We start from the raw sequence: 25,585 nt of genomic DNA on the forward strand, positions 1-25,585 counted from the left end.
GCTCATTTCAGAGCAGCTCATTCTTCCTCCTTTACGTACGTTCCAGGCCCCAGGTGCAGCACCAGACTTGGTAGCTGCTACTCTCAAACCTGGTACTGAAATTAGAAGTGACAATATCAAGCTGTTTGAATTCAAACAGCAATCTGTTTGCAAGTTGAGGTACTTAGCTGCTGACTCACCTTCTGACCTTGACTTCCACAGCCAAGAAATCCAAACTTGAACTCTAGTTAGTTGCTGTGAAACCGTAAAAATAGAGGGAAGAGAATCTCAGCAGGGTTACTTCAAGCTGGCAGAAGACATGTTTTGCAAAGAGGAGAGCACAGCCTTCCCAGTCTGTGCTCCAGCATAAGTGCGGAGCTGGTAGGGAGAAGGCAGCTAATTCTTGTACCTTGCCCATTGCCAAATAAAATTGTTATGCTTTGAAGAGGCAGCAGGGGAATGAGGTGCTGGAGAAGGACATCCCCTGGGCAGGAGAGAGACTTTGCAGGGTGGTCTCTATCTGAGTAGGTGAACTCTGTGTCCAGCCTTTACTTATCTTGCTTCTTTCCATCTTCACAGCCTAGCATTGGTGTCCATCTACACCCAGCTGTCACTGCTTCTGCACTCAACGGCTTTGTTGCTGAGGAGACCATTAAGGTACCTAAAGAGGAGGCTGCTGAGCTTCTCTTTATAGCTGCAGTTACCTTTGTTGCAGATGTTGTCTGCAAACTCGATGCAGCTTGGAGGCTTTCCTCAAAATCAGGACTACGCTTTAACTGGGTTCAGAGCTAAGATTTTAGTCTGAGCGCGCATGAAGTTGCCCACAGCTCTCAGGCTCCTAGTTTGTCTGTTGGAGTTTTTTGTAACTGCTACTGTGTGCATGCTGGGAGTGGAAAGGTAAGGGTGCTGCAGCCAGCTGCAAGCACCTGCTTTGCCTCTTTTGCACCGCTGCTGCCTCCACGGGTGTCGGAGACAACGGGAGACAAGCACATCCTATGATGATCACAAGCCTCAGTTTATTTGCGCACTCTTATGACTTATATAACAGAGTTAATTAGCTCATACATATTGCAACAGCCAGGCTCCTTATAGGTTTGATACAATTTAGTGCTTATCTTGCAAAACAGTTACCCTCGTGTTAACGTACATGAGCCCTTCTTAACCGCAGTCAGTTATTTACAGCTTCGTTTGTGTTGATTTAGTATTTGACCCTCGTTTCACATCCGCTTCTTCAAGCACTTCCTCAGACACGAATTTCGCGTGCTTCTTATTGCCCTCTGGCATGTAGCCATCTTGCAGTGAGACTTCCCACATTTCCCCCTTCTTCTCTTAGTAGGACATAGTTAATCTGCATTTTATTCAGCAATCGAATAAGCATTTTTTGGAGGCAAGCGAATACACAAGGTAATATCGACAGGAGTAGCAGCAGCATAAGTCCTATGTTTATGCCATACATGATTATGGTTTTAAACCACGGACCAATGCCAAAGGATGATAGCCAAATATCGAGTGGGTTAGTGGAGACTTTAATGTCTTTGGTATGATCCTTAAGCCATTGCAGTTGTTTGTGAATTGATTCTGAATTGGAGGAAAGATTAAAGCAGCACATACTTTCGAAATCCTTACAATTATGCCCGTGGGCTAATAGCAAAAAATCAATGGCAGCCCTATTCTGAAGGATCTGATGTCGCAGATTTTCCATATCCTGTGTTAGTTCACTAAGTATTTGAGTCGTTACATTGGATTGTTTTACCATCCAGCAAGCAAGCTTACTTATAGTTTGAAGCGCGTGAGCGGCACCCGCTCCGGGAACAATAGACGCAAAAAGATTAGCTGTGGGTTCCCAGAGTTCTACTTGATCGCTACAATCAGGTGTGAGGGTTGCTATAGCTCGCTTATCGCGGCGTGTCTTATTTAAAAGGAATTGTGACATTACAGTAACATTTGGTATAAAAAGAGTCAATTTTCCCAGATAACATGGACCACCGTGAGCATACCTAGGTATTCCTTGCCAGGCTCGATCACCGCAAATCAAATAGGTATTGCTAGGCAATGCCTTCGCGCTGTCATTAACCCAAATCTTTATGTCGTTTCTTCCCCAACCATAGGTCCTATAAGCACCACACATATACGTTTTGTTCCAGAAGGGGTAACTCCTGGGTGTAAGCCAAAATGTGGGATCATTTACGTTTTGTCTGTAATCACCTAGCTCAACACATCCTGACTCATTTGCTGAGCTATTTAGCATTCTGCTACCTAAAAGCCTGATTTCTTGAGGATCCCAAGGTAATGTTTTGTTTAATGCAGCTAATAATTTGGCTGTACATTTACTGTTATCAGACTGTCCTCCACAAGTGGCGGTGGACAATTTCGTGAAGTCGGATGCATTATATCCGGGTAACCCGACTAAGCATGTCTGGAAGGGATCAGTGGCGGAGGCCAAGGCCAGGCAGAAGGAAGTGGTATGTGTCTTAGTGGCCCACGTTACCCATAAATTCGGGGGGGAGTTAAGGTATAGAGCAAAGCTGATAGCGTGCAGCAGTAATATACAATAGCACTGGAACCACATTGGTACTATTCGATTAACCAGCGCCTCTCGTCTCCGGAGTGTCAGCCGGGCTATTCGCAGGAGTGGGGTGGTTAAACGCAGGTTTTGTCCACTTCGCGGGTACCCAAAGTGGTCCTGTAGGAGCAGAAACACAAAGATAACCCCTCCCCCAAAATAAGACTTTTGCTGGTGTTTGCCACATTCCTGTCTTAGGATCCTTATACCGTACCCATATGGTACTAGTATCTTGACATTCCGATGAAGCGTTAGTATGAACAACTACGGGTGGATACTTTGCATCTCCAAAAACACACAAATGGTTAATTACGAATAAGGTTTTCAACAATCTTGAATGCGGATCCGCAATTTCCGCATGGTGTGCCAAATGCTGTTTTAGGGTATTATGTGCCCGTTCCACTATAGCTTGTCCTGTAGGGGAGTGAGGAATTCCCGTAACATGTCTCACTCCCCACATTTTCAAAAATTTACCCATCCTGTGACTAGTATAAGCGGGACCATTGTCCGTCTTTAATTGCTTCGGTACTCCCATGACAGCAAAACAACTAAGCAAATGTCTTTCGACGTGTAATACTTTCTCCCCAACTTGTGCTGTTGCCCAAATGAGTTTACTATATGTATCAATAGCTACATGCACATATTTTAAACGTCCAAAAGAAGAGACATAAGTAACATCCATCTGCCAAAGGTCGTTTGAGACAAACCCTCTGGGATTAACTCCCACTCCTAATGCACAACCTCCATTATGATTACTACAGATTGGGCAAGCTCGAACAATACTACATGCCTCCACCATGGAGATCCCAAATTCCACGTGCAGACCTTTAGCGTTTTGATGGAAGACCGAATGGGCCTCTCTGGCTAACACAGTTTTTGCAATGGGAACAGCAGGGAGAACAGAGACTAGCCTATCCGCCCTATAGTTACCCACTCCAAGCCCAATATCCCATTTATGACTTCGTATATGGATTATGGAATAGGAATTTTCTCTGAGCTTCACTGCCTTTCTGAGTTGGATAAAAAGCTCATGTAACCACTTATTTTGGACTTCTTTGATGAATGCATCCTCGATTCGCTCAACAATGCCGGTTACATAGAGTGAGTCAGTTACAATATTTAGAGGTCCTGTCAAGTTCATCATGGCCCAAATGACAGCAGTCAATTCCATGGTTTGTAGAGTATCCTCCTGTCCTGCGTATAACAATTCCTGTTTCCATGAGCCGTTGTCTTGCCATGTAATGGCAGCCCGTCACGATTTACGCCCTGCATCAGTATATGCTGTTACCGCGTCCTTTATAGGGTTCTTTTCTCTCTTCGGGCATGTCATCCAGTTCCATTGTCCGATCCATCGTAATAATGGAGACTTAAAACTATTAGTTTCAATCACAGAACCGGCACCAAGCAGCGCCTCTTGCAAATGTTCACTATTCTGTAAATACCATTGTAAAGAGTCCTTCTTTTGCATGGGTAAACATATCGTGGAAGGCTCACAGCCTTGAACTTGTAAAATTCTTTCTCGTCCTCGTTTTATCAAATCCGCCAAAATTTCCACTTGTTGTACCAAGGTTTTAGCCTGCTGTAAGGCGGGGGATACCCATTCAAGAATACCCAATTCCCCGGTTTTCTTTAATTGCATGAGAGCTCCAATCAGGTATCGGTGTCCTAACCACACAGCAAGATTGATCGGAACAGTAGCATCGAGTCGATGTACATGTCCTGTAACAGCGCGTTCCACAATCTGCTGTATAAGATCTTTCTGGTAAGGGGTAATTCTAAGCTTTGACGTAGGGTTCGTGCCCTTCAATAACGGGCGAAGTCCTTCTAACAGTTCATTTGGTATACCCACTATAGGCCGTAGCCACTGCAAGTCCCCTAAAAATCTTTGTGCATCATTAAGAGTCCGTAGTCGCGATTGTAACTGCAATTTCTGAGGGGATACAGTTTTATCAGTAAGTACCCAGCCTAGATACTTCCATGGTGACGACTGTTGAACCTTATCTGAGGAAATTACCAGATTAGAACATTGCAACACCTGTTGGACATGTCCAATCTGCCTGTCAGAAAAGGGGGTAGCTTGGGCAAAGAATATGTCATCCATGTAATGATAAATTACAACATGTCTCCATTGTTCCCGTAGGGGCTGCAATGCCGCAGCTACATACAGCTGACATAACGTAGGGCTGTTACGCATGCCCTGTGGCAACACTGTCCATTCAAACCGTTGATCCGGACCCTCTCTGTTAAGGGAGGGCAAAGTGAACGCAAATCGCTTCCGATCCTGAGGGTGCAGGTCGATGGTAAAGAAACAGTCCTTCAAATCAATGATTAGTAGGGACCGATGCTTAGGAATCATGGCTGGATTAGGCAGCCCTGGTTGTAAGGCACTCATCGGTTCCATCTGATTATTAATCTTTCTCAGATCATGTAACAATCGATATTTACCCGATTTCTTCTTTATAACAAATATTGGAGAGTTTTATGGACTAGTGGACAAACGTAAATGACTTTGTTGAAATTGCTCCTTGACCAATTGATGAGCATGAAACAGACTTTCCCGTTTTAGTGGCCATTGCTTAACCCATACCTGTGTGTTGGTAGTCCAGGTAATGGGAATTGGGAAAGTCCAAGCAATGGCTAAAAGGCTAAAGGGTGCTCATTCGTAAGTACAATCCCCAGCTGCGAAAGTATATCTCTGCTGATTAGGCACTGCACCGTTGGTGGTAGTTGTACCACAGAAAACACAGCAGAAACTTGACGACCCTCCAGTTTTACTTTCAACGTAGGTGTTCTTTGAGCAAATGTCATACCCCCAACTCCAGTAACCGTAGTACCTGATGGAAACAGGGGCCATCCTTAGGGCCACTGTGATGGAGTAATTATACTAGAATCTGCCCCAGTATCCAAAAGGGCCATAAGGGTCACTTGTTGATCGTCGTAGCCAAGTTCAACCTTATGTCTAGGTCGATCATTTAATGTCAAGGTTAAAAGAGTCAGTCCCCCTGAAGAGTTGAATCCTTCTTCCTCGATCCTTGTCGGTTAACGAAGGTATTTTCTTTGTAAGTTGTTCTAATGGGATCAATTGAGTGATATGTTGTCCATTGGTTATCCGTATGGGAGGAAAAGGGGTATATAACATTATCATTATTTCTCCGGTGTAGTTAGTGTCAATAATGCCAGGTAAAACAAAGAGTCCCAGCATTGATGCCGATGACCTGCCGAGCAATAATGCCCCCACAGACTTGTTTTGAATCACAACAGGACCATACACTCCAGTGGGAATTCGATGTGGCTGAGTGGTCAGGAGACTAATGTCTACAGCGGATGCCAGGTCAAGTCCGAGACTCCCTCTTGTTGCTGGTCTGAGGCGGGAGACGCTACCTGCTGTGCAGCAGCTACTTGTGTCTGCGCGCGGCTGCTCCGATTCGCGCTCCCAACGGAGTTTCCCGAACGGCGATGACAGGCTCCCGTGTTATGATTATTCGAACGACACTTGACACACCACACACTGGAGGCAGTACACTCTTTGCGAACGTGGCCCAAAAGGCCACACTGAAAGCACCTTGCTCGGCCAGTCCCCGGGGACGTCTTCTGTCGAGTAACGACCGACACTTGGAGAGGTGCAAGAGCTGCTAACACTTGAGTCTGAGATGCCTTAGCCTGTTCTTGTAACTCAACTCCCAATTGTTTTATAGTCTCTACTACTAAAGCTTGAGGTCCAGTGGGCACCTGAGCTATCCTTTCTAATGTTTCCTCTATTGTTCAATTGGCACCAAGAGTACTTAAAATATTATGAGTAGTATTATTACTATTTTGTAGGGCACACTGTTTTAATAAGGCTTCTCGCATATATTCAGGAACCCCAGCTCTCTCTATAGCTGCAGTAGCTTTGTCTATGAATGCTTCAAACGTTTCGTTCTTACCTTGTCTTATACCCATATAAACTGGAATGCCCCCCGGTTCTTTCACTCGATCAATAGTTTTCCTTACTAGTTGCATTGCTTCTTTCAATTTATCTGGACCTATCATTGCTTGTGTTTTAGTGCGTAAAAACGGTCCAAGTCCCATAAGTTCCTCTACGGTCACTCCATGCAACGGATCCCCAGGCTGTCTCTGAATTGCAATTGATTCATGCGCTAAACTCTGCCAATGGGCATTAAACAACAATTGCTGATGCTGGGTAAATATCAATCGAATTATCTTTCGGCAGTCAGCAGGTAATAGAATTTGTGTACTCCAGATATAACCTAACATTTGTTTCGTTGGCTCGCTATGAACTCCAAATTGACTGACCGTGGCACGCAATTGAGACAATAATTTCCAATCCAAGGCTAAAATTGTTGCTTGCACACCGCCTCCCGGAATTGCTGGAATGTGACAGGACAGGCTAGCTGTTCAGCCATTTGCAATACCTCTCCATCCCCCCGCTCCAGCCCTTCCCGAGCTAGCGCAGCCCAAGCTTCTCTACGTTTCTTTGCCATAGCCTCAGCCAGGTTCGCTTCCGCCTCTGGAGTTGGTTCCGACAGAAACGGATTAGTAGGGCTGCTTGATGTATCTTTGGGAGCAGACTCGTTCTCGGGGGCTGAGGGTACAGAAGGAGGAGGTTTAAATCCATCAGTAAAGGGTGGAGGCCATGGAGGCAAGTATACGGTAGACACACTTGGGGGTAAGGGGGCACCTTGCGGCCAGTCAATCCCATACGTCTTATTCGTTTCACGAGCGGCAGATGCCTGTTTAGCCGCCCTCTGTTCTGCCTGATATCGTAGTAACTCATTATGTACAGCCCTCCATGGTTTTCCAAATTTCTTGGCTAACTTATCCCCATCAATTACAGCCTCCCATAACCTATCACCTAATTTACGCCATTCAGATAATTCGTGAACAGTATGCGGGTTCTGAAAACAGCCCTGGGAGTGCCCATAAGCTAACAACCCAGGAAGATCCTTTTGTAAATCGATCTCCCTAATTTGTCTCTTTTGTAAGAGACATGTAAATAAATCATATGCTGCTTGCCTCTCCATACCTGTATATCATCAGAGCGCTCTGTTGCAGCTCTCCAAGGCTTTGGCAGCACGTTTCAGCTGGGTACGCCTATGCGAACGCCCGGGGCTCGACACAGTTTTCTTCGCTGTGTTTTAGCCGTCCTCGCTGCAAAGGACCTGACCACTCGTTGCTCCGTCGTGGATCACGTCGGGGTCACCATTTGTCGGAGACAACGGGAGACAAGCACATCCTATGATGATCACAAGCCTCAGTTTATTTGCGCACTCTTATGACTTATATAACAGAGTTAATTAGCTCATACATATTGCAACAGCCAAGCTCCTTATAGGTTTGATACAATTTATAGTGCTTATCTTGCAAAACAGTTACCCTCGTGTTAACATACATGAGCCCTTCTTAACCGCAGTCAGTTATTTACAGCTTCGTTTGTGTTGATTTAGTATTTGACCCTCGTTTCACATCCGCTTCTTCAAGCACTTCCTCAGACACAAATTTCGCGTGCTTCTTATTGCCCTCTGGCATGTAGCCATCTTGCAGTGAGACTTCCCACACACAGGTGGTGAGCCAGAGCTGGGAGTCGCTTGAAGACTGGCACAAGGAACTGAGGCAAGCAAAGAGCAGGGCCGTAGGAAGCTTTGCTGCTTTAGTCATAGCACAAGATAAGACAGAGAATATGGGATCCGATTTTCACTAGGGGAAAAAATGCATCATGTAGGAAACACTGTAGTCAGTTCTGCTATTCTGCTGTCAGGGTTGGAGCACTGTGCCATGGAGAGCAACGCCACTTGTTGGACACTGTCCTGAGAAAAGGGGTCTCTGTCAGCTGGTCATGCTTGGACCACCCTGCCATGCTCAGCAGCTCTGTCCCAAAAAGGGTTGGGTGCTAGGAAAGGAAAGGTTACAAAGAGAGAAGGAGAACATGGCTTCACACTGTGCTGGAAGCTGTTCACTGGCACCATCTGGTGCAGCACATCTAAATGCACTCAGTTTTCCCCACCTCCTCCAGAGCAGGACTCTGCAGTGAGGCACTGAATCTCCTGTCACTGAACGCAACAGCAACCTCACTGGCCCTGCAGCCCCAGCATAAGGGACTTGGGCTGTAAGATACCACAACCTAAACCAGCCAGGTTGAGGACCTGGCTCACCAAGCAAGCAAAGGCTCAAAACCTGCTTGCGTTTCACTGAGGATGCACAGCAGAAGCAACAACCCTGTACAAAGCCTCACAATAAGGTTACGTAGGTGCTACTAAGCAAAAAGCCTTTCTCTGAAGCAGCTGCTCACCCATACAAGTGAATCCAAAATGTAAGCAGCAGTATGCATGAACATCAAGAATCTATTGCCTTTCCCTCTTCAGCAGTTAAAATAATTAAACTCCAGGGTATCAAGCCAACGACCTTTTGAGACAGCACAACTCCATTAGTTCTTCCCCCTTTGCCTTTCCAGCAAACTGCACATCTCTCACTGTAATTATACTCTGTGCTGCTACATAAGCCTCATGATGCATCTCCAGCAACCCTCCCACCCTTTTATCTATCATCTACTTCATCTGCTCATTCAGTGAGCAAGTCAGATTTCATCTCCTTCCTCATGGAAAGGTACTGGCAGAAAAAAATGCCTGCCTTCTGCACTGCACTCAGCCAGAGCGGGAGAGCAGCCCTGGGCTGCTCAGAGCCCACTGGGTGACTAGATGGAAGAGCTGGGAGATTTGATCAGGAAGCCGATAGAGGAGATATGGCAGATAGAGTTTGACTGAGTTTTTGTGAAAGCTTTGTGAAGGGAAGAGAGAGGTTTTAGCACAGGGTCATTAGAAGAATTAAAATAATCAGTTGGCAACCTGCTACATCCAGTCATGCATTAGGAACCAGAAGACAGAAAGCTTTAACCAAAAGCATTTAACCAGTTTTCTCTATAGCTAATTGTGCTGCATGCTCAAATCATCCCTGTCGCATCATTACTGCTCTGCCTGTGAGCTGGCAAGGTTGTCGTGACATAAGTGACGTGTTTGCAGTACAGACTTGGCTGTCTGCAGAGTGTCTGTACAAAATCCTGTTTCCATGAGCGCAAGAGAAAACCAGGCAACGCTGAAGCCTGTTGCTCCGGCAGGCTCTGTGCCTGGGAATCGGTGCCTCAGTCGTCCTTGTAACGACTTCCCTGGCTTTCTGCCTCCCATCCCTGCGTATCTGCAGACAGGGAATCCCCTCACCAGTGCTGCCAGATTTGTACTTAGGATTTCCTGAACAAAATGCAAGTGGAAGAAGTCTGATGCGCCAGGGAAGCAGGTGCATGCGCGTGATGATCTAACATATAGGTCTGACACCTCCCGGCGGCATCAGGCTCACTGTGCATATGCAGGGGAGATGCCTGTGTTTCCTATATGTCCAGCACCAGAGTGGGACTTAGCACAACTGCCCTGGCTGGGGTGGCCAACATCTGGGCTCCTCAGATGCTCGCAGCCTTCAAAGCATGCTGAGCAAAGTTTCCAAATGGCAACGAGACAACAGAGAAGAGAGCTGAAGCCCTGAGGGGTCTCCTGGCACAGCATGAGTATCTTACTCCCCTAAGGCTAAACTCAAAGCATTAAGCAAATTAAAACTGCTCATATCCCAGGCATTTCTCTCCTTTTGGAAGAAAGCATGTGGGGGCCCAGGGGACCCTGCGCCCGACCTTGGAGAGACAAGGCTGGGAAATGCAGGGGTCTAACTCCCCTTCTCAGCAGCCTTTGCCCATCCACCTGGACTCTGACACGGGAAGGGTGCTGACCGCTGCTGCTGCTTTACCCTAGGGACTATTTAACCACCCTTTCCCTGCTTTCACGGCAAAGGTGGTGAGGAAGAAATAGGCACCCGTGGGCAGAGGAACGTGGCAGAAGGTGCCAGAGCAGAGGCTGTGAGTGGCGGGGGCTGCATCGCCGCCAGCGTCTTCCTCTGAGATGGCACAAAACTTTGCTCACAGCAAGCAGGAAAGTCAGAAGACCTTGGCCTGGATGGAGGGGGAAAGATTTAATTTAGCCTGGTTAAAGCTTTAATTTAACCTGGCTCGGGTGCTGGAACACTGGTAGAGTTTGGAGATGGGGGAACGCATCCTGCGTGGAGCAGGAGGCCAAGAGAGGGTAGGAGACAGCGCCAGGAGGTCCAAGCTGCCTGTGGGCAGGGAGGGAGAGGGAGCATCTTGAGACCTCTAGATTTTCGGGTGCCTTTGGGGTATGCCTCAGTGGTGGAGATGTTGGGATGCTCCTAGCCCAGCCAGCACCTGGAGCCACAGTCCCAGTGCAGGGCAGAGGTGGCCCCAGCCAGGGAGGGAGGGAGTCTGCTGAGCGTAGCCCTGCTAAAGCAGCCCTGCCCGCCACGACATGACCACCACATCTTCCTTTGCTACAAGTCCCATCATTGCTACCATTACGTGGCCGAAGGCATCCATACGTGATCCTAAAACAGCCAGAAACCACGTACCTCCCAGCCCCGGAGCAATGCTGCGCTCAGCCACTTGCCAGGTGTGGCAAACTGGCCTCTGCAGGGTTAAAGCAAAGCTCATCAGCCTGAGTGAGGACAAGTATAGGCAAGTAATCATTGAATAAAGCAAAACGTTGGGAGCAGAGACTTCAGCATGCTAATCAGTCTGGAGAGGGGTCTGCGTTTACAGGAACCGTTGGAAAGCAGCAATCGAGCTCATTCAGCTTTAATTAAAAAGTCAGATCCATATCAAGGACGTGACACCTTTTCTTTGCTTCTACCTTTGAGCTATTAAACCAGTTGGAGCTTGTATGCTGTTACTGGACATACAGGAATTCCCGCCTGGCTCCGGCTGGCTCTGAGGCCACCTGCACCGTGCCCCCTCCCCCCCCCCAGCCCCAAGCCAGGCGCATCGTCTGCCCTTCCTGCTGATGTGCTCCGCAAATTAGGGATTTTTAGTACTAGGCAGAGGCAAAGGATGGGAGCTGGGGCTTGCAGACACCTGCCCTGCTAAATCCACCTTCCACCACAGCTTTTCAACCTGCCCTTCCACCCTGGTTCAGGCTTAGCCCGGACATGCAGCAGTCAGTCTTGACCTGATCGTCGACATGGCTCCCCTCTGCCCCCCAAGCCCAGCGTGCCGGGGCTGGATGTTCAGCCGGGGAGGAACAGGATCAAGGCTGAGACACAGCCCTGCCTCGCGCGGGCAAGAACGGGCAGTGTCAGGCTGTGCCACATCACCGCTCGGGCCTCGATTCCCTTCTCCTTCTGAGGGTTTGAGCTCTGATGCGGGGCTTCACCCAGAGAAACTGCCGCATTACCTTGAGGATGCTCGCGGCTGCTTGGGCTGGCCCCCAAACACAGAGTCACATGCAAAGGGTGACTGCAGCGAGCTGCGGGCTTAGCGATCCTGGAGAAGGTGGGCAGAGCCCACTGGAGGTGTTTCCAGAGGGAATCGGCTTCAGAGGAGCTGCAGGGACCCACGGAGGGAGGAGCTACTGTGGCAAGGGAGCCAGAGAAATCAGAAACGGATAGGAGGCAAAGGAGGCGCAAGGCGCGGAGAGCAACATCAAACACTCAAGTGGAAAAAAACCCAACAATGCCCAGCGCAACAAATCGACTGGCCTCAGTGCGGGGAAAGAGGTGTCCTTGCTGCTGAGCTCTAGTGGGCTCTGCAACAGCTTCAGCGGGGGTTAGAAATGCCACGTTGCCTGGGAATTTTGAAAGCAGGCGGGACAAAGCAGTAAGGGAAGATTTATGCAAGCAGAGGCAGGGGATGGGAAGAGAAGAGAAATGGCAGGGGGGGGCTTGTGGCCCTACGGCATTGCCCAGGGCAGCTAGCACGCATGGGAGCTTTGCAAGCCCCGTAGCTCCTCTTGCTATCTGATTTCCCTCATCCCAGCCACCCAGTGTCCATAACCTCATCTTCAGCTTGATGGGGGAGTCTCTGGGCTGAGATAGCTGTAGCAGGTCATTAATTCTTCCCTTCCAGGAGGGATCTGCAGATGGTTGCAATTGCTAAGGACCAGCCAGCAAACTGTCTGCTTCACTGTTGGGGAAGCCAGAAGCTTCCAGGAGTGGGAAGACGCCTCGGGGAGTTCTCTTCTCTCAGCAAGGCCAGGGCTGGGCACATAAAGCAGCAACTACTAGCTTCCCTGCAGCCTAAAAGTGTCGAAGGACAAGGATGGGGTGTTTCCAACAGGGTCAGGCAGGATAGGAGCGTCATAGCCCTGCTGCTAGGGAGCTGGAACGGAGTGCAGCCAGGAGCCACAGAGACAGCTTCAGTCCTCTCCCTCCCAGAGATGCCAAAAATCTTAATTTTTTGACCACAGCTGCTGGCTGCCTCTCTGAGGTCCCACTGTGCACCGGGGGAAGCAGGGGCACCGGTGGTTTCCTGAGCCTGTACAGGGCTCAGGACACCACCGACGAGGGCTGTGCTGCATCCGAGGATTCTGCATTTGCTACAGGCTCACAGTGGCAATCAGCTCCTGACAATCAGCAGCAGGCTGGCATCAAATTACTTATGTCTGCCACAGCATCCGGTCCTTCTCTCTCTACTTGGAAAGTCAGCCTGTAGGCCTTTGCAGGGAAGAGTAGCTCCATGCACACACCAGCTGTGGGCAGCTGTGGAGGGGAGGGGGAAGCCTACCGATCTGAAAGGAGAGGTGATGGGCAAGCATGTTCACTCTGAAACCTACTGCTGCCACAAAGAGCTGTAACCATTTCGCAGCTGAGCTCTTCAGCATGGCTGTCTGGAGTGTCCCACAATGTCACTGCTGTCACTAAACACTTTCTGCCAAGCTTCCTCTTTTTCACCTGATATTAGGGCATTATTGGTGCAGAAGTCTGCATCATGTTAAAAGCTGCACATTCAAGACCTGCACAGCACTATTTAAATGGCATAGATAATTAAGGAAAAGAAGGGCCACTGCGATCATATGAAATTTAAAGTAAATGTTGACTGGGGACAGTGTCAGTTTACCACTTTGCAGCTGAAGCATGCTACAGTATCCTGGACTGGCTGCAGGATTTTGGAGGAGGCTGCAGAGGAGCTTTCAGGGGCTTGAGCTCAGCGCAACAGGTTTGAACAAGGGAGCTCATCTTTTATGGGAGCTCTGCCAACACAAAGCCATCTTGGTGAGGATAAACTGTGGGCCTAACAATTTCTGCCACTCCTGGAGTAAAGCAAAGCCCCTGAGAATGTCTCCAGGAAGTGTGATGCTAAGGGAGGTTTCTTCCTCATCTCTCACCACAGAGGTCCTTCCACGGCAGGTCCCCTTCCCTTCCTCAGGGCTTGCAAGGCCAGGCAAAAGCAGTCCCTTTTCTCCTTTGTCGTCACTTAGGTCACCTGGCTGTATCTTTCCTGAGACTTCTTCCCAGGCTTGTCCCACAGCATCACTAAAAGCCGGGTGAGCCATGAGGGGACAGCATGTGGGCCTTACCCTGCTCCTGGAGTGACTGCTGGTACAGAAGTCGCCAGAGTGTTTATGACCCTGCCCTGGGTGCCCTATTCCCATCTCCCTAGAAGCAGAGGGCAGATTTGGGGGTGCTGGAGAGGCAGAAGGAAGTTGCCATCACGGTACGTGCAGCACATGGACTCTTCACCGTGGGAAAGCAAAGTGCCCCTGCTTGGTCCCCTTCCCCACTCCACTCATGTCACGACTACATCTGGCCTGAAACATGCAACGCGTCTGCCTCCCTCTGCAAGTTCTGCCAGCAGTATCTTGTTTCAGGTGCGGAGGAGTGAAATGAGGAGGGAAGATTACTTTTATTTTCCCACGGCACTTGTCTCCTGACTCTCCTGCAAGTGTTTGCAATAAGGGCCTCCTCTCTGCCTCCTGGTTGCCCACCTGGCCTGGACAGAAGGGAACAGCCCTTCCCCTCTATCCTCACTTCGTTGCCAGTATGGTAGTTCCCTTTTCCCTAGGAACATTTTATTTTCTGTTGGCTGCAGCATTCTTCTCTTTCTGCCCCATGCCTGTGGGTTCCTCAGCAGCCTACCCCTGTGCAGAAGGAGTTGGTTTTCAGCCCAGATGGAGCCACATCGTCAGCTGTGTGCTCGGGGCTCTGGTCTGCCAGGTACCATGGAAATGAAGTTATTGCAGCGATGCAAGTGCCACCAGCTCCCTTCCTCGGTGTGCCTTTGTGACACAGCCTGGAGGCAGGGAGTTGTCTGGAGGAGAGGATGCTTGCTGCACAGCTTGTTGCCTTCAATCCTACACTGATCAAAGGCCCTGCTTGAAGGATGTTTTTCTGGGCTTCTCTGGCAAGCTGGTGATGCAGAGAAATGCTGTCAAAAGCCGCCGTGGGGCTGAGGCCCCATGAGGCTGAATGATGCTCACCCCAGTTCTGGAGCAGCGTGATACTTCTGGGCACGTGTGTGGGGGAGAAGGCTCCTACCAAAACGTGGGTGCTTCTCCAGCACACTGCTTCCCACCTCACCCATGCCTTCTTTTCTACCCTCTGCTTCTTCCCCCTCACTTTATCCTGCCTTCTTTTCACTACTGTTTTCTGCTGTTTTCTGTTCTAGGGAATATCTCCTGCCTTCTAATCTCCTTTTTGCCCAGCCCATACATTTATTATTTATATTGCTCCCCTCCCATTTGTTCTCTCACCATCCCTCCTTTTTCCTCTCTCTATTTCTATGTCTCTCTCCATCTCTTATGACTATATATTGAACACGAGTGGTGCTTCAGTATCCTTCTTCAAACCCTCAGCTTTGCTCTTCCGTACACTTCTGCACTGTCTGCAAAGTCAAATAAAACAAATGATACCCTGCTTGTGACTTGGGAGCATCAGAGTGGTCAGACAGCTCATGCAGTCTCCATCGCCTACAGCTCAAATAGGAGAGCTGCACGCCAGGCAGAGAGTGCAGCCAGGATACAGTAAATGCAACAGGCAGAGGAAAGTATAGGTGTTTATTCAGGTCAAGCAGGGGAGAAATTCCAGCACTTCCTGATGAATGTGATCTCTTGTTCCCCCTGTCCCTGCAGCTCTTCCCGTCCTTCCCACAGTCATGCCAGAGAGACGCTCGGCCCCGGTGTGAGGGTGTTGTTCAACTGCTGTCACAACCAAATGCTCCTCCTCAGCTTCTCAGGGCGTAGTGGGAGAGAAGGTGACAGTGGCCAAAGCAAGGGGAAGTTTTGCCATGGCCGAAGGGGCCTCATGTGAGGAAGCACTCCCTCCCAGGTGGACACGGGTCTCATGGTAACCCCACAAAAGTGGCCAACTGGGAGATGTCCCAAGCCTCTGAGCGGTATTGGCTTCACGCTCTCCTGGAAACCCTCTCCCCCAGGTAAAAAGGGCCACTGAAGAGATAAGATGAAATTACATGTACATGGGTGTGATGGGGCTATTTCTTCTCCATGGGTATGAATCAAGACTATCTCACACCTTCCCCCTTGTCTCATTGCAACTGTCACCTGGCTCCCTAGCTCATTTAGCAGCTTGGTTTTGTTGGGTACTTTCTCTTGCTTGGTGACAGCCATCAATTCAATCACAATTGTCGTTACATAGAAGAAAAAATCTGGCCAAGCCAGTAAGCCGAAGATGCGGGGCTAATACCGTCAGATAACATCACAGGTCCTTCAACAACAAGGCCTTCAGCCTTCAACAGATGCCACTCCAGCGATGACAAGAGAAACTCTGCCATGGCTGGCTGTAGGGAAGGGAAATATCTGCTGACCCTGGAGCTCTTTGAGAGATCTGAAAACCAGGTAGCAACGAGTCAGATGTGGTTCAGAGAAGGGCTGGCTAGAGAGAGGATTGCTAGGCACAGAAGGAAAGGATGACGCTCCACATATAGTTTACAAAGATCAAAACGGGAGGCAGCTATCCTTCAGAAATTTGAAATAAGTAAATAGAAAGTAAGCAGAGTGATGAATCAGATAACATGGCAGAAGGAGGAGTTATGGGGTTTGTTTAGAATCAAGGATGACTATCAGGAAATAACTCTGAATGACAAGAGGCACCAGGAAATGGGACCGTGTCCTGCAGGATGTGCTTGAAGAGTTAAAGCCAGATGGAACAGAGCTCTAGGAAGTGTCTCCTGCTCGGGCAAGGTGGAAGGAAGAGACTGGACTGATGATCCTTTCCACCTTGAACATCAGAGCATCCACAGGTGCTGGGGGAGGGCACGTAGAGGTGTCAGCACACGAGCCTTTCCATTCTTCATCTGTTGTGACATAAATCATTTGAATATGACTAGTGACTGCAGCAGAATCAGTACAATCAAGCTACTGATACAAACGGCTGACTTTCTTGCACGTGGGGTTGTACTGCAGACAAGGCCCTCTCTGATCTGGATGCAGGGGCTAGGGGAGGGGGGAAGGTAAATTAGACCTGCCCCTGGATCATGGGAAAAGAAAGGCACAGGGGCCAGGCATTTCACTGCTTGGGGCGAGGCACAGCACCCCAACCCTGGTAGGGAGAGAGGCTGCCAGCTACTGTATTCACACAGAGGTCCATATACACTCTTCCCACCCTCCCTACCCATGCTCTGAAGTGCCTTCTATAGCTTGGATTTCCTACCAGGATGTTTTCATTTTGGTTGCTTCCCTCCCGGAGTTTCAAGGTGCTACACAAAATTAGCAAGTTAGGAAGCTGGGAAGCGGAAGCCTTAAAACATATTGGCAAGAATCCCACCTAGGTCACTTGGTAGCACATTAGTGTGTTCTTCTGTTCTGCATTTGTATGGGTGGATTGTGCTAATCCCAGATGAATGGTGCGGGCAAGGGAGTGTGGACAACATGTTAACCATTGCCGTAGGAGCTTTTGGGGGCTTTGCTGTGTCGATTCCCTACTGCCTCACATTTCTCTGTCCATTTGGAAATGGAGCAGTACTTACATGCCGGTTTCTTCACTTTGCTCATCTATAGTGAACAGTCACGAACTCTGGAGTTCTCCTTGGAGGGATCACAGCAAGGGGGTGGCCAGCTGTTGCCAAGCTTTCCTCCTCCAGCAATCCCTTCTGAACAGAGATCATAGCATCTTGCAGCTGGTCAGTCCACGCTCTGGTGTGACTGGCACCTTCAGGGTCCCTCTTCAGCGGGCTGGGGCAGGACCTGGTATTCTCCTCTGCAGCTTGGGTCACCTCAGTGTTGCCTCTGTAGAAACCTCTGGTGCTGTTGTTGAAACCTTTGCCCACGTTGACCACATGGACTTTATTTCCAACTTTCTTCTTCTTCTTTTTCCTGTTCTTGTTCTGGAAGAAGAGGCAGGTGAAGACCTGCTTGAAACGCTTACGGAAATGCTTGGAGATGAGGGCGTAGACGATGGGGTTGAGACAGGAATTGGCATATGACAGGCAGTGGGAAGCCAGGCGACAGGCATAAGTGGCTCGGTTGAAGGGGAAGTGGCCAAACCAGAAGCAGAGGATGACCAAGTGGTGGGGCAGCCAGCAGAGGCAGAACAGGATGGCCACTGCCACAATCATCTTGGTGACCTTACGCTTAGCCTTCCGGGCCTCTGAGATCCTCTCAAGGGGGTCTACAGAGGTCCACAGGAACTTGATGGTCCTGGCATATGCCAGGCTCACCACAGTCACAGGCAGGAGGTACCCAAAGATAAACGTGAGAATGTCCAAAATCTTTCGGCGCTGGTCCTCCCAGATGGGGACGCAGATGGGCATCCCATGGTAATGGACAATCTGGTAGTAACTGAGGTAAGGCCCTGCAAAGAGCAGCGACAGTGACCAGATCACTATAATGGCCGCTCCCGCGTTTCGGGAGGTGCGGAGATCCCGGGACTTCAGTGGATAGCAAATAGCCAGGTACCTGGTGGGAAGGAGAAGGAGAGACCAAACAAAATGGGTGAGTAAGTTACCTTTCTGTCTTCCTGCCCCATGGAGCTGCCTTCTGCTCACCCCTTACCATACAGCCGCCCACCTCTACCCTTCTCCACTGCTTAGGAGGGAAGATTATGTTGATTTCAGATAGCGATGAGGGTCACCCCGACACCAGGGGCAGGATCTCCCTCACCCTCTCTGCTGTTCTAGCTTGGGCAGCACAAGCAGCGTGCCTCCTGAATCAGGAAAGGGGACAGGAGCAGGACCCGGACAGTGGCTTGTTTCTCCTCTGGCACACTGCTGCCCTGAGCCTTTGGTGCTCTCAGCTCTACTCAGCAGACACCAAGCCCCAGTATGTGCCTGCACCCCTCCTATCAAAGTGAGGCAGGGAAAGGGCTGAGTAACCAGACCGTGAGCTTGACTAGGTGCTGAGAGAGGGCATGGGGAGATGGGGAGTAAAAGACGAAGGCTGGCTCCACAGGCCCTGCTTCTGGGGACAGACACCCTGCCTGCTTCTTATAGGACACTGGATGGGGTAAGGACTGGCCTATCTCTTACCCCTTAGTCAGGGGGTGACAAACACGTTGTCCTCAAGCTGAGGGCTTCATAGGTGAGGGGACACTTGCCTGTCAACAGAGACCGCAGCCAGGGTGAAGCTGCTGGCGTACATGGTGAGGTAGATAAGGAAATGCACAGCCTTGCAGGCAAAGGGCCCAAAGAGCCACCCATCCAGAGTGTAAATGGTGGCCTGGAAGGGGACACAGCAGATGATGAAGCACAGGTCGGCCATGGCCAGGTTAAGGATGAAGAGGTTGGTGGTGTTGTACTTCACTTGGCCATTACGCAGCAGCACAGCCAGAACCAGCCCATTCCCCACGGTGCCCAGAAGAAAGATGAGGGAGAAGATCACGGGCACAACAATCCCTGCGGCTCGCAGCTCCAGGCTGTCAGAGGAGGCGTTCCAGCCCTCCGGCATCTCCCCATCAGACAGTGCCAGCCTACGCAGGGAGAAAGAGAGAAATAGCACCTCTCCCAGGTCCAGGCTGTGCATTGCTGTGGATGCACAGATGCCATGCAGTGCTGCCCACAGTCCACACTTGGCCCAGCATTAATCTGTCCTCCAGAGCTCTGATGCTAACCCCAGGGCCTGATCCCTGGGTGCCTGTGTATCCTGTGCCTTCTGACAGCAGTTGGAGGCTCTGCCTGCTCCCCCCTTGGGATGTGGTGTTGGGAATATACGCAGAGAGGGAACACGATCCAAGATCCATAGAGATTCACACAAAACCCAATTTGGTCATGGCAAACCCACAGATGGAGGGAGCCAGGAAGTGACCGACTCAGAGAGGTTTGGGAGATTAAGAGGATTGCAGAGGGGTGGCATTGAGCAGGTCTCAAACCCTGCTCCACCAAGAGCAAGTGGCAGAGTGAGGCCTTTGATGCCCACATTTCTCCCCAAGACATCATCCTCCAACGAGCTGATTAAATGATGATATCCTCGTGACATCACTGGCAAGAATGCTCTTGGGATCAGTCAGCCCACATTTGCGTAGCTTGAGTGAGTTGAGACAAAACACCTTTTTCCTGCCTGGAATCATGTCCACACCATGGCATATCCTCTGCTCCCAGCCTCTGAAGGACCCTCTGCCACACCACCTGACCTTCTCTACCCTCCTCGTAAAATCCCAAAGCTGCTAAACCTCTTGGGATTTCTCATTTTGGCAAGTTTTAATCCCAGCTTGTGTTCAACAGGACTCAGCGGGGGCTGCAAAGACATAGGAAAGGTGGCTCCTGTGGGCTGCAAGCAGTCCTGGTCCCCTAACCCTCCACCGTATCAGCCGCTGGGGTTGTGCCGCCTCTGGCAGCAGGACATGATGCCTACCACACAGGACAGCACAACTGAACAACAGCACCTTGGCACACTCCTGCCCCAGGGGGACTCTATGCCTCTTTCAGCTGGGACCACATCCGCCTGGCTACCCCTTACTCTGTTTGCATAGTAATATTCAATGCATTAGATGCGACTAAGAAAAGCTCTTCCTGATGCTGAGAAGAGGCAGCGGGCTGGGATGGTGGAGGCTAAACCAGTGTGTGAGCAGCTGGGAGAAGCGATTCACGCTTTATACTTGTATCACCTTTATCCTGTTTTCAATTCTGAGTTCAAAGGGCCCCAAGAAATGCAGACAGTTGGCAATGGAGCATGGTCTGAAGGTTTGGGGGATCACTGACCCAGTAGATATGGCACGGGGAAGGGGAATCAGCTGCTGGGTCCTATCCTGCCCTTGGGACCTGGCCTGACTTGTTCACACTGCTGCTGTTTGGTCTCTCCTCTGCCCTTTGCGCAGCTTTGTGCTGCCAAGCGTCTCTCCCTGTGCTATAGGTGAGGATGGGGGGTGGGGGGAGATCCCAAAGGAATATGAAGCACAATGACAATCATTGCAAAGGAGCATTAGTTTCTCCTAAAGCTCCAGGAAAGGGGTATTGTGATCTGCTGCAAAACTTCCTCCAATGCTGAGTAATGTGGCTCTCAGGCAGGGAGCGCAAACACCCTCTCTCCTAACAAGCCTTTGCCTTACTGTTCTATCATTAGAACAAATTGTCCTTCACTGAGCAGCAATGAAGAGGGTAAGACACCGTTATCTAGCAACTGTTGAGATGCAATTAACTCTTTTTTGGATAGTGCAAGCTCTTTCACCCCACGCTTCCCCATCTCTCAGTTCACACCGCTTCTCCTTCCCAGCAGCCTTTCTGTATCGTACCAAAAGGCTGTCCCTGTCTCTCTGGCTCTGCAGTCTCTTCTGTCCCACTAATAACTATCTCCTCCATCCTGGCCCCATGGGGTCTTCCCACTCTGGCAGAGGCCAGTGCGCTCACACACCTTGCACGTAAGCTACAGTGCATCTCTGGGCATTGGCTTCCTCCCTGCTAATGGAGCCCAAGGCTGCCCCTCCACTTGGGAAGTTGGCACTCACCTTTGGGAAGAAGGGCCTGCCGCTTCGCAACTCTCAGGAGAGATCTTCAGCCCAGGCAGCGGCAGCAAGGAGGAGGCAGCCCTGCTGCCCCGCAGGATGCAGGCCACGGAGAGTTGGCCTGGGAAGTGCCGTTGCCCCTGCCCGTGCTCTGCTACCCAGCTCCGTTTTCCTGGTGTCTCTCTGCTAGCCGCCAGCTCCGCTCTCTTTGCTTCTCGCTCCCACACTCTGCTCTCTCTTTCTTGAGCTCCTCTCTCTCTCTCTCCCTCTGTCTCCCCCTTTTCCCTCCCTCTGCTCTTGCTGCTGATCCATTGATCTCTCTTTTTTTTTTTCCCCTCTCCCTGAGGTTGGATTTGGAGTTAACTCCTCTCTGCCCAGCCTTCCTGTGGGTTCAGCTGCTTCCCCTTTCCAGCGAGGCAGGGACTCTGGAGAAAAATTGTGCTGTTCTTCCATGGGAGAAGAAGGATGGAGATGGGCAGAGATTCCTACAGACCCTGGCAAGCCCTGCAGAGGCTCTTTTTCCTCTGGGTCTTCAGGAAGTGTTTCCAAACACCTCCAGGAAATATGTACATCCCATCACAGGTATCCTGATCCCTTCCTGCCCCGTCCTTGGGATATGGATCTGAACGCTCTGGAGAATGAGAAATTAATTATTATCATTAGCTGTTACGAATTAATTGTTAGTAGAACAGCAATAAGTGCCTTAGCACAAATTAGATTCTTCCTCAGTCTCTCCCATAATGGCGGACCCCCATGAAGAAGGGGGAAGCGGGCTTTTGATTTCTGCTGTGATGTGGGGAAGGAACTGTACAGAGAGGGCTTTTTCAGGGGCTGTACTCTGTTAGCACTGCCTGGTATGGCACATGCTCCGGATGACGTGAGGAGAGGCAACCCTGACCTATGCAGCCCTCTTTTCTCTTTCCATCCGCTTTGCAGCTGCATTCACCTCTGTGATGGGACATGTGCCCTGCAGGCCTTCAATTGCACAGGCTGGGGCCAAGTGTAGCTCATCGTTGAGGGGGAACATGTGAATTCGGAAGAGATGTAAGTCAGGAGTAGCTTAGTGGTCTTTTCCTGGAAAGACCCAAAAGCCACCAGAGACGGAGGAGGGGATTGAGGAGATGTGAGGCAAAAAGATCATGATCTCTGAGGTGACCTGGGCCTCTGACAATATCTCCCCTCCCCAGAAGGCCTGCATTGCCACCTGAGTCCAACTGCAGTTCACCCTTCCACAGAGCAAGGGGAAAGAAACAGCCAGCGTGGCCAGCATCAGAGAGCGGGGATGCGTACATCTCAGCGGATCCCACATCTCCATGGGAACAGGCCTGTTTGCTGGCAAGTGGCCTTGTCAGGCCACCGAGCAAGTGGGGAGCGTCTGCTGCCTCTTCACTCCGCTCTGGGGTTTGTTGGGAAGGGCCTGGACATCTCTTCGAATCACAGTGGCTCGCCAGCCCACTCTGGAAGGCAAAACGGACAGGCTGGATGCGAGGGAGGAGGACATGCCAGTCCCTTCCTCTCCACTTCAGCCCCTTCTCCCTGGGGCAGGGCTGGTGGAGGTAGCTTCTCTGGTACAGTTTTGCACGGAGGTGCTCTGCCGTCCCCGAGGTCCTCGACCCCATGGCGTTTTCCCCATGGGGGCTGCCAGCTCGTGCACCACCCTGGTGGAAGATCTCCCTGCCCTGTATCCCCAGCACCCTCTAACATGGCACCTCTCCTCCCCCAAGCCCTGTGGACCGAGCTTGCATCCTCCCTACGACCCCCAGGGGGATTTTTCCTCAATCTCCCCCGGCAGCGGCACCCCTCGACTTTGCAATGCCCATGACCCCCCTCTGGGCAGCACAGCTTCCTCCCCCCTCTCCTTCTTCTGCGTCCCAGAGGGGTATCTCCGAGTGGCTGGTTGTGTCTCCGTGGGCGGCCGCGGTATCAGGCGCTGTAACTAGGGAAAAGGGGAAGGCTTTCTCCCCGCCGGAGGGCTGCGGTGATAACCCGGCGGGAAGGGACGGGACGGCGTGCCCAGCCGGCAGCCCGCCACAGTGCCAGGGGCGGCTGGCGGGAGCCGTGCTCGTCATGGAGGGCCTCCGCTGCCTCCTCCTCCTCCTCGCCTGCCTGCTACCGCTGCTGCCGGGTGCCCCGGACCCCGCGAGTTGCCTCATCGCGCCAGAGGACCTGCCGCCCTTCGACCGGGACCTGCCCCCACCGCTGCTGCCCGGCACCGCCGACCCCACCGTCCGCCTGCTGCGGGCCCGGCTCTCGGCCCCCGTGCGACCCTACAGCCTGTCCCTCTCCCCGGACGACTACCACTACTCCCCCAAGCCCAAGCACCTGCGGCCCGGGCGGCTCCGCAAGCTCCTGGGCTCGTCCTACGACCCCTTCTGGATGTCGCCGGAGGACCCGCGGGGCCGCAACACCAGCGCCGAGGACCTGGAGGCCCTCAGCCAGGACCTGGCCGAGGGCGCCGGCCGCTACCGGCGCAAGCTGTGGCGGGAGGCCGAAGGCTTGGAGTTGCCCGCCCTGCTGCCCCCGGGTCAGGGGCTGCCCGACAACCTGAGCGGCACCGTGGCTCGGCGCCTCCGTCAGTGGCTGGTGGAGCGGGCCGCGTGCCGCCTGACCTCCACCTGGGTGGACCTGGGGCCCGTCTTCTGGCCCCGCTGGGTGCGCCACACGGCCTGCGACACCGGCCCCGCCTGCTGCTCCTGGCCCCCTGGCATGGCCTGCCGCCCGGCCCAGCTCACCCACATCAAGCTCTTGGCTTGGCACTGCTGGGCCGGCCGATCGCCGGCTCCAGGCCCCCAGCAGTGCGCCTGGCGGCAGATCCCCTACCCCGTCGTGGCCGCCTGCAAGTGCTCCTGCCGGTAATGGGCACCTGGGATGGCAGGGCCCGGGATGGGGGGACGGGCGGACGGACAGACATGCAGCCGGCACCCCCATGGGGAGAGCGGGGCATCCCGCAACGCAGCGCCATCTCCGGGCCTGCTGCCGGCAGCACGGGGGAAAGCGGCGACCGGCGCAAGAAGCAGGGGGACAGCGGGCCCTGGCGGGGGGGGCCAAAGCGGGAAGCGGAGGGAAGGGGTTGCTTGGGGCAGCGAGCGGGTCCCTGCCCGGATGCCTGTTCCTGCAGCAAAGCCGCCCGGAGATGCCTGGAGATGGGAATGGCCGGGTGGTTTCGGCCCCGCAGGGCCCGGGCGCCATGGAAACGCTGGAGGGCAGCGGGCCGCAGGGCTCGCCGAGCTCCTTCACGTGGAGAAATAAAAGTGCCAGCAAAAGAAAGTGGGGCGCGCCGGTAGCCGTTGCTGTTTCACAAGGCCCCCCTCAGCTGGGGTGACGGCAGCTCTGGGGGCTGGCTGCCTCCTTCGGCATGGAGGAGGGGGCCGTGCTGCGCCGTCTGCTGGCCCCACGTTGGGGGGTCCCTGCCAACATCGTGGGGACACAGCTGTGTAAAAGCAGAGCTGGGTCCCGGAGCCGTGCTGCTCTCTTACCCCCTCACCTGCGAGCGCAGGGAGTTGTTTACGCCGGGAGTCCTTGTGCGTGCCCGGCATTCCCAGGCGTTTATCTCCGGCGAAGGACTTGGGACGGGGTCGGCCAGGCTTCGCAGCACAGCCCAAACAAGCTCAGTCAAAGCAGCCTGCGGCGGGCTCCGCTTTGCTGCCGGCCAGATCCTGCTTCTCTGGCTCACCAGGAAAACGTGCTCATGTGTGCACGCACAGCTCAGCGCTTCTCCAAGCAAAGAGGATGAAGGAAATTTTGGAGCCATAGGCACAATTGTAGCTTTGAGTCCCATTAATGCAATCAGCCCCACTGGGCTTGGCCCGAGCCAGGGCGTGAGCCTGCTGCTAGCCGCAGCGTGCTTGTCTGTCCGTGCACGGCAGCGGGCAAGGAGCAAGGGCGGAGGGACACAAGCGACCTGGGCATGGTGAGACCAGAGGCCACGTTGCAGCAAAGCGATGGGGAAGAGGCAGAGAGAGGTGGGTCGCATCTCAAGATGGAAATGGTACGGCGTGGAGAGGGGCCAGCGCGTGTTAGCACAAATGGGGACCAACTTCAGGACTGAGACGCAGTGGCAGAGCGAGGGTTATTTGGTAGTAAGACAGAGAAGGGAAACGGAGGAGGAAGGAACGCAGGACTGGAAGTGTACGTGTGTGCATGTGGAAATGGGATGGGACAGGACAATCTTTTTCCTCAGCGTACAATGGCAGAAACATGGGGAACTGCAAAGCACACCACTGCATCGCATACAGCTTGGCAGCTCAGCACTGGGATGGATCGATAAAGAGGCGTACAGGGTCTGGGATGGGTCAGACCAGCCGCAGGTGGGAACTGCAATCAGAAAAGGTGGCGTTT

At 52.0% G+C, this 25,585-nt stretch overlaps 2 protein-coding genes across 4 annotated transcripts; one reads left to right on the forward strand and one right to left on the reverse strand.

Annotated features, from left to right (window-relative positions):
• Positions 1–15,236: 15,236 nt before the first annotated feature.
• GALR3 (galanin receptor 3) lies at positions 15,237–21,480 on the reverse strand. Of its 2 annotated transcripts, XM_068942449.1 has the most exons (4): positions 21,251–21,480; positions 18,908–19,279; positions 17,343–18,270; positions 15,237–16,670 (listed from the first exon to the last, which is right to left on the reverse strand). In XM_068942449.1, the coding sequence occupies exons 2-3, from the start codon at positions 19,255–19,257 to the stop codon at positions 17,364–17,366; spliced, it is 1,257 nt and encodes a 418-aa protein (XP_068798550.1). In that variant the 5' UTR covers positions 19,258–19,279; positions 21,251–21,480; the 3' UTR covers positions 15,237–16,670; positions 17,343–17,363. The 2 variants fall into 2 exon arrangements, with proteins under 2 accessions (XP_068798550.1, XP_009663620.2); XM_009665325.2 differs by lacking the exons at positions 15,237–16,670; positions 21,251–21,480 and having other exon boundaries at positions 17,042–18,270; positions 18,908–19,932.
• On the forward strand, positions 21,475–24,265 carry LOC138067194 (noggin-like). 2 transcript variants are annotated; one of them, XM_068942465.1, is made up of 2 exons: positions 21,475–21,829; positions 22,435–24,265. In XM_068942465.1, the coding sequence occupies exon 2, from the start codon at positions 23,060–23,062 to the stop codon at positions 24,101–24,103; it is 1,044 nt and encodes a 347-aa protein (XP_068798566.1). In that variant the 5' UTR covers positions 21,475–21,829; positions 22,435–23,059; the 3' UTR covers positions 24,104–24,265. The 2 variants fall into 2 exon arrangements, with proteins under 2 accessions (XP_068798566.1, XP_068798577.1); XM_068942476.1 differs by having other exon boundaries at positions 21,789–21,829; positions 22,184–24,265.
• Positions 24,266–25,585: the final 1,320 nt, after the last annotated feature.

Source organism: Struthio camelus, chromosome 1, assembly GCF_040807025.1.
Source record: "Struthio camelus isolate bStrCam1 chromosome 1, bStrCam1.hap1, whole genome shotgun sequence".
Taxonomy (NCBI): domain Eukaryota; kingdom Metazoa; phylum Chordata; class Aves; order Struthioniformes; family Struthionidae; genus Struthio; species Struthio camelus.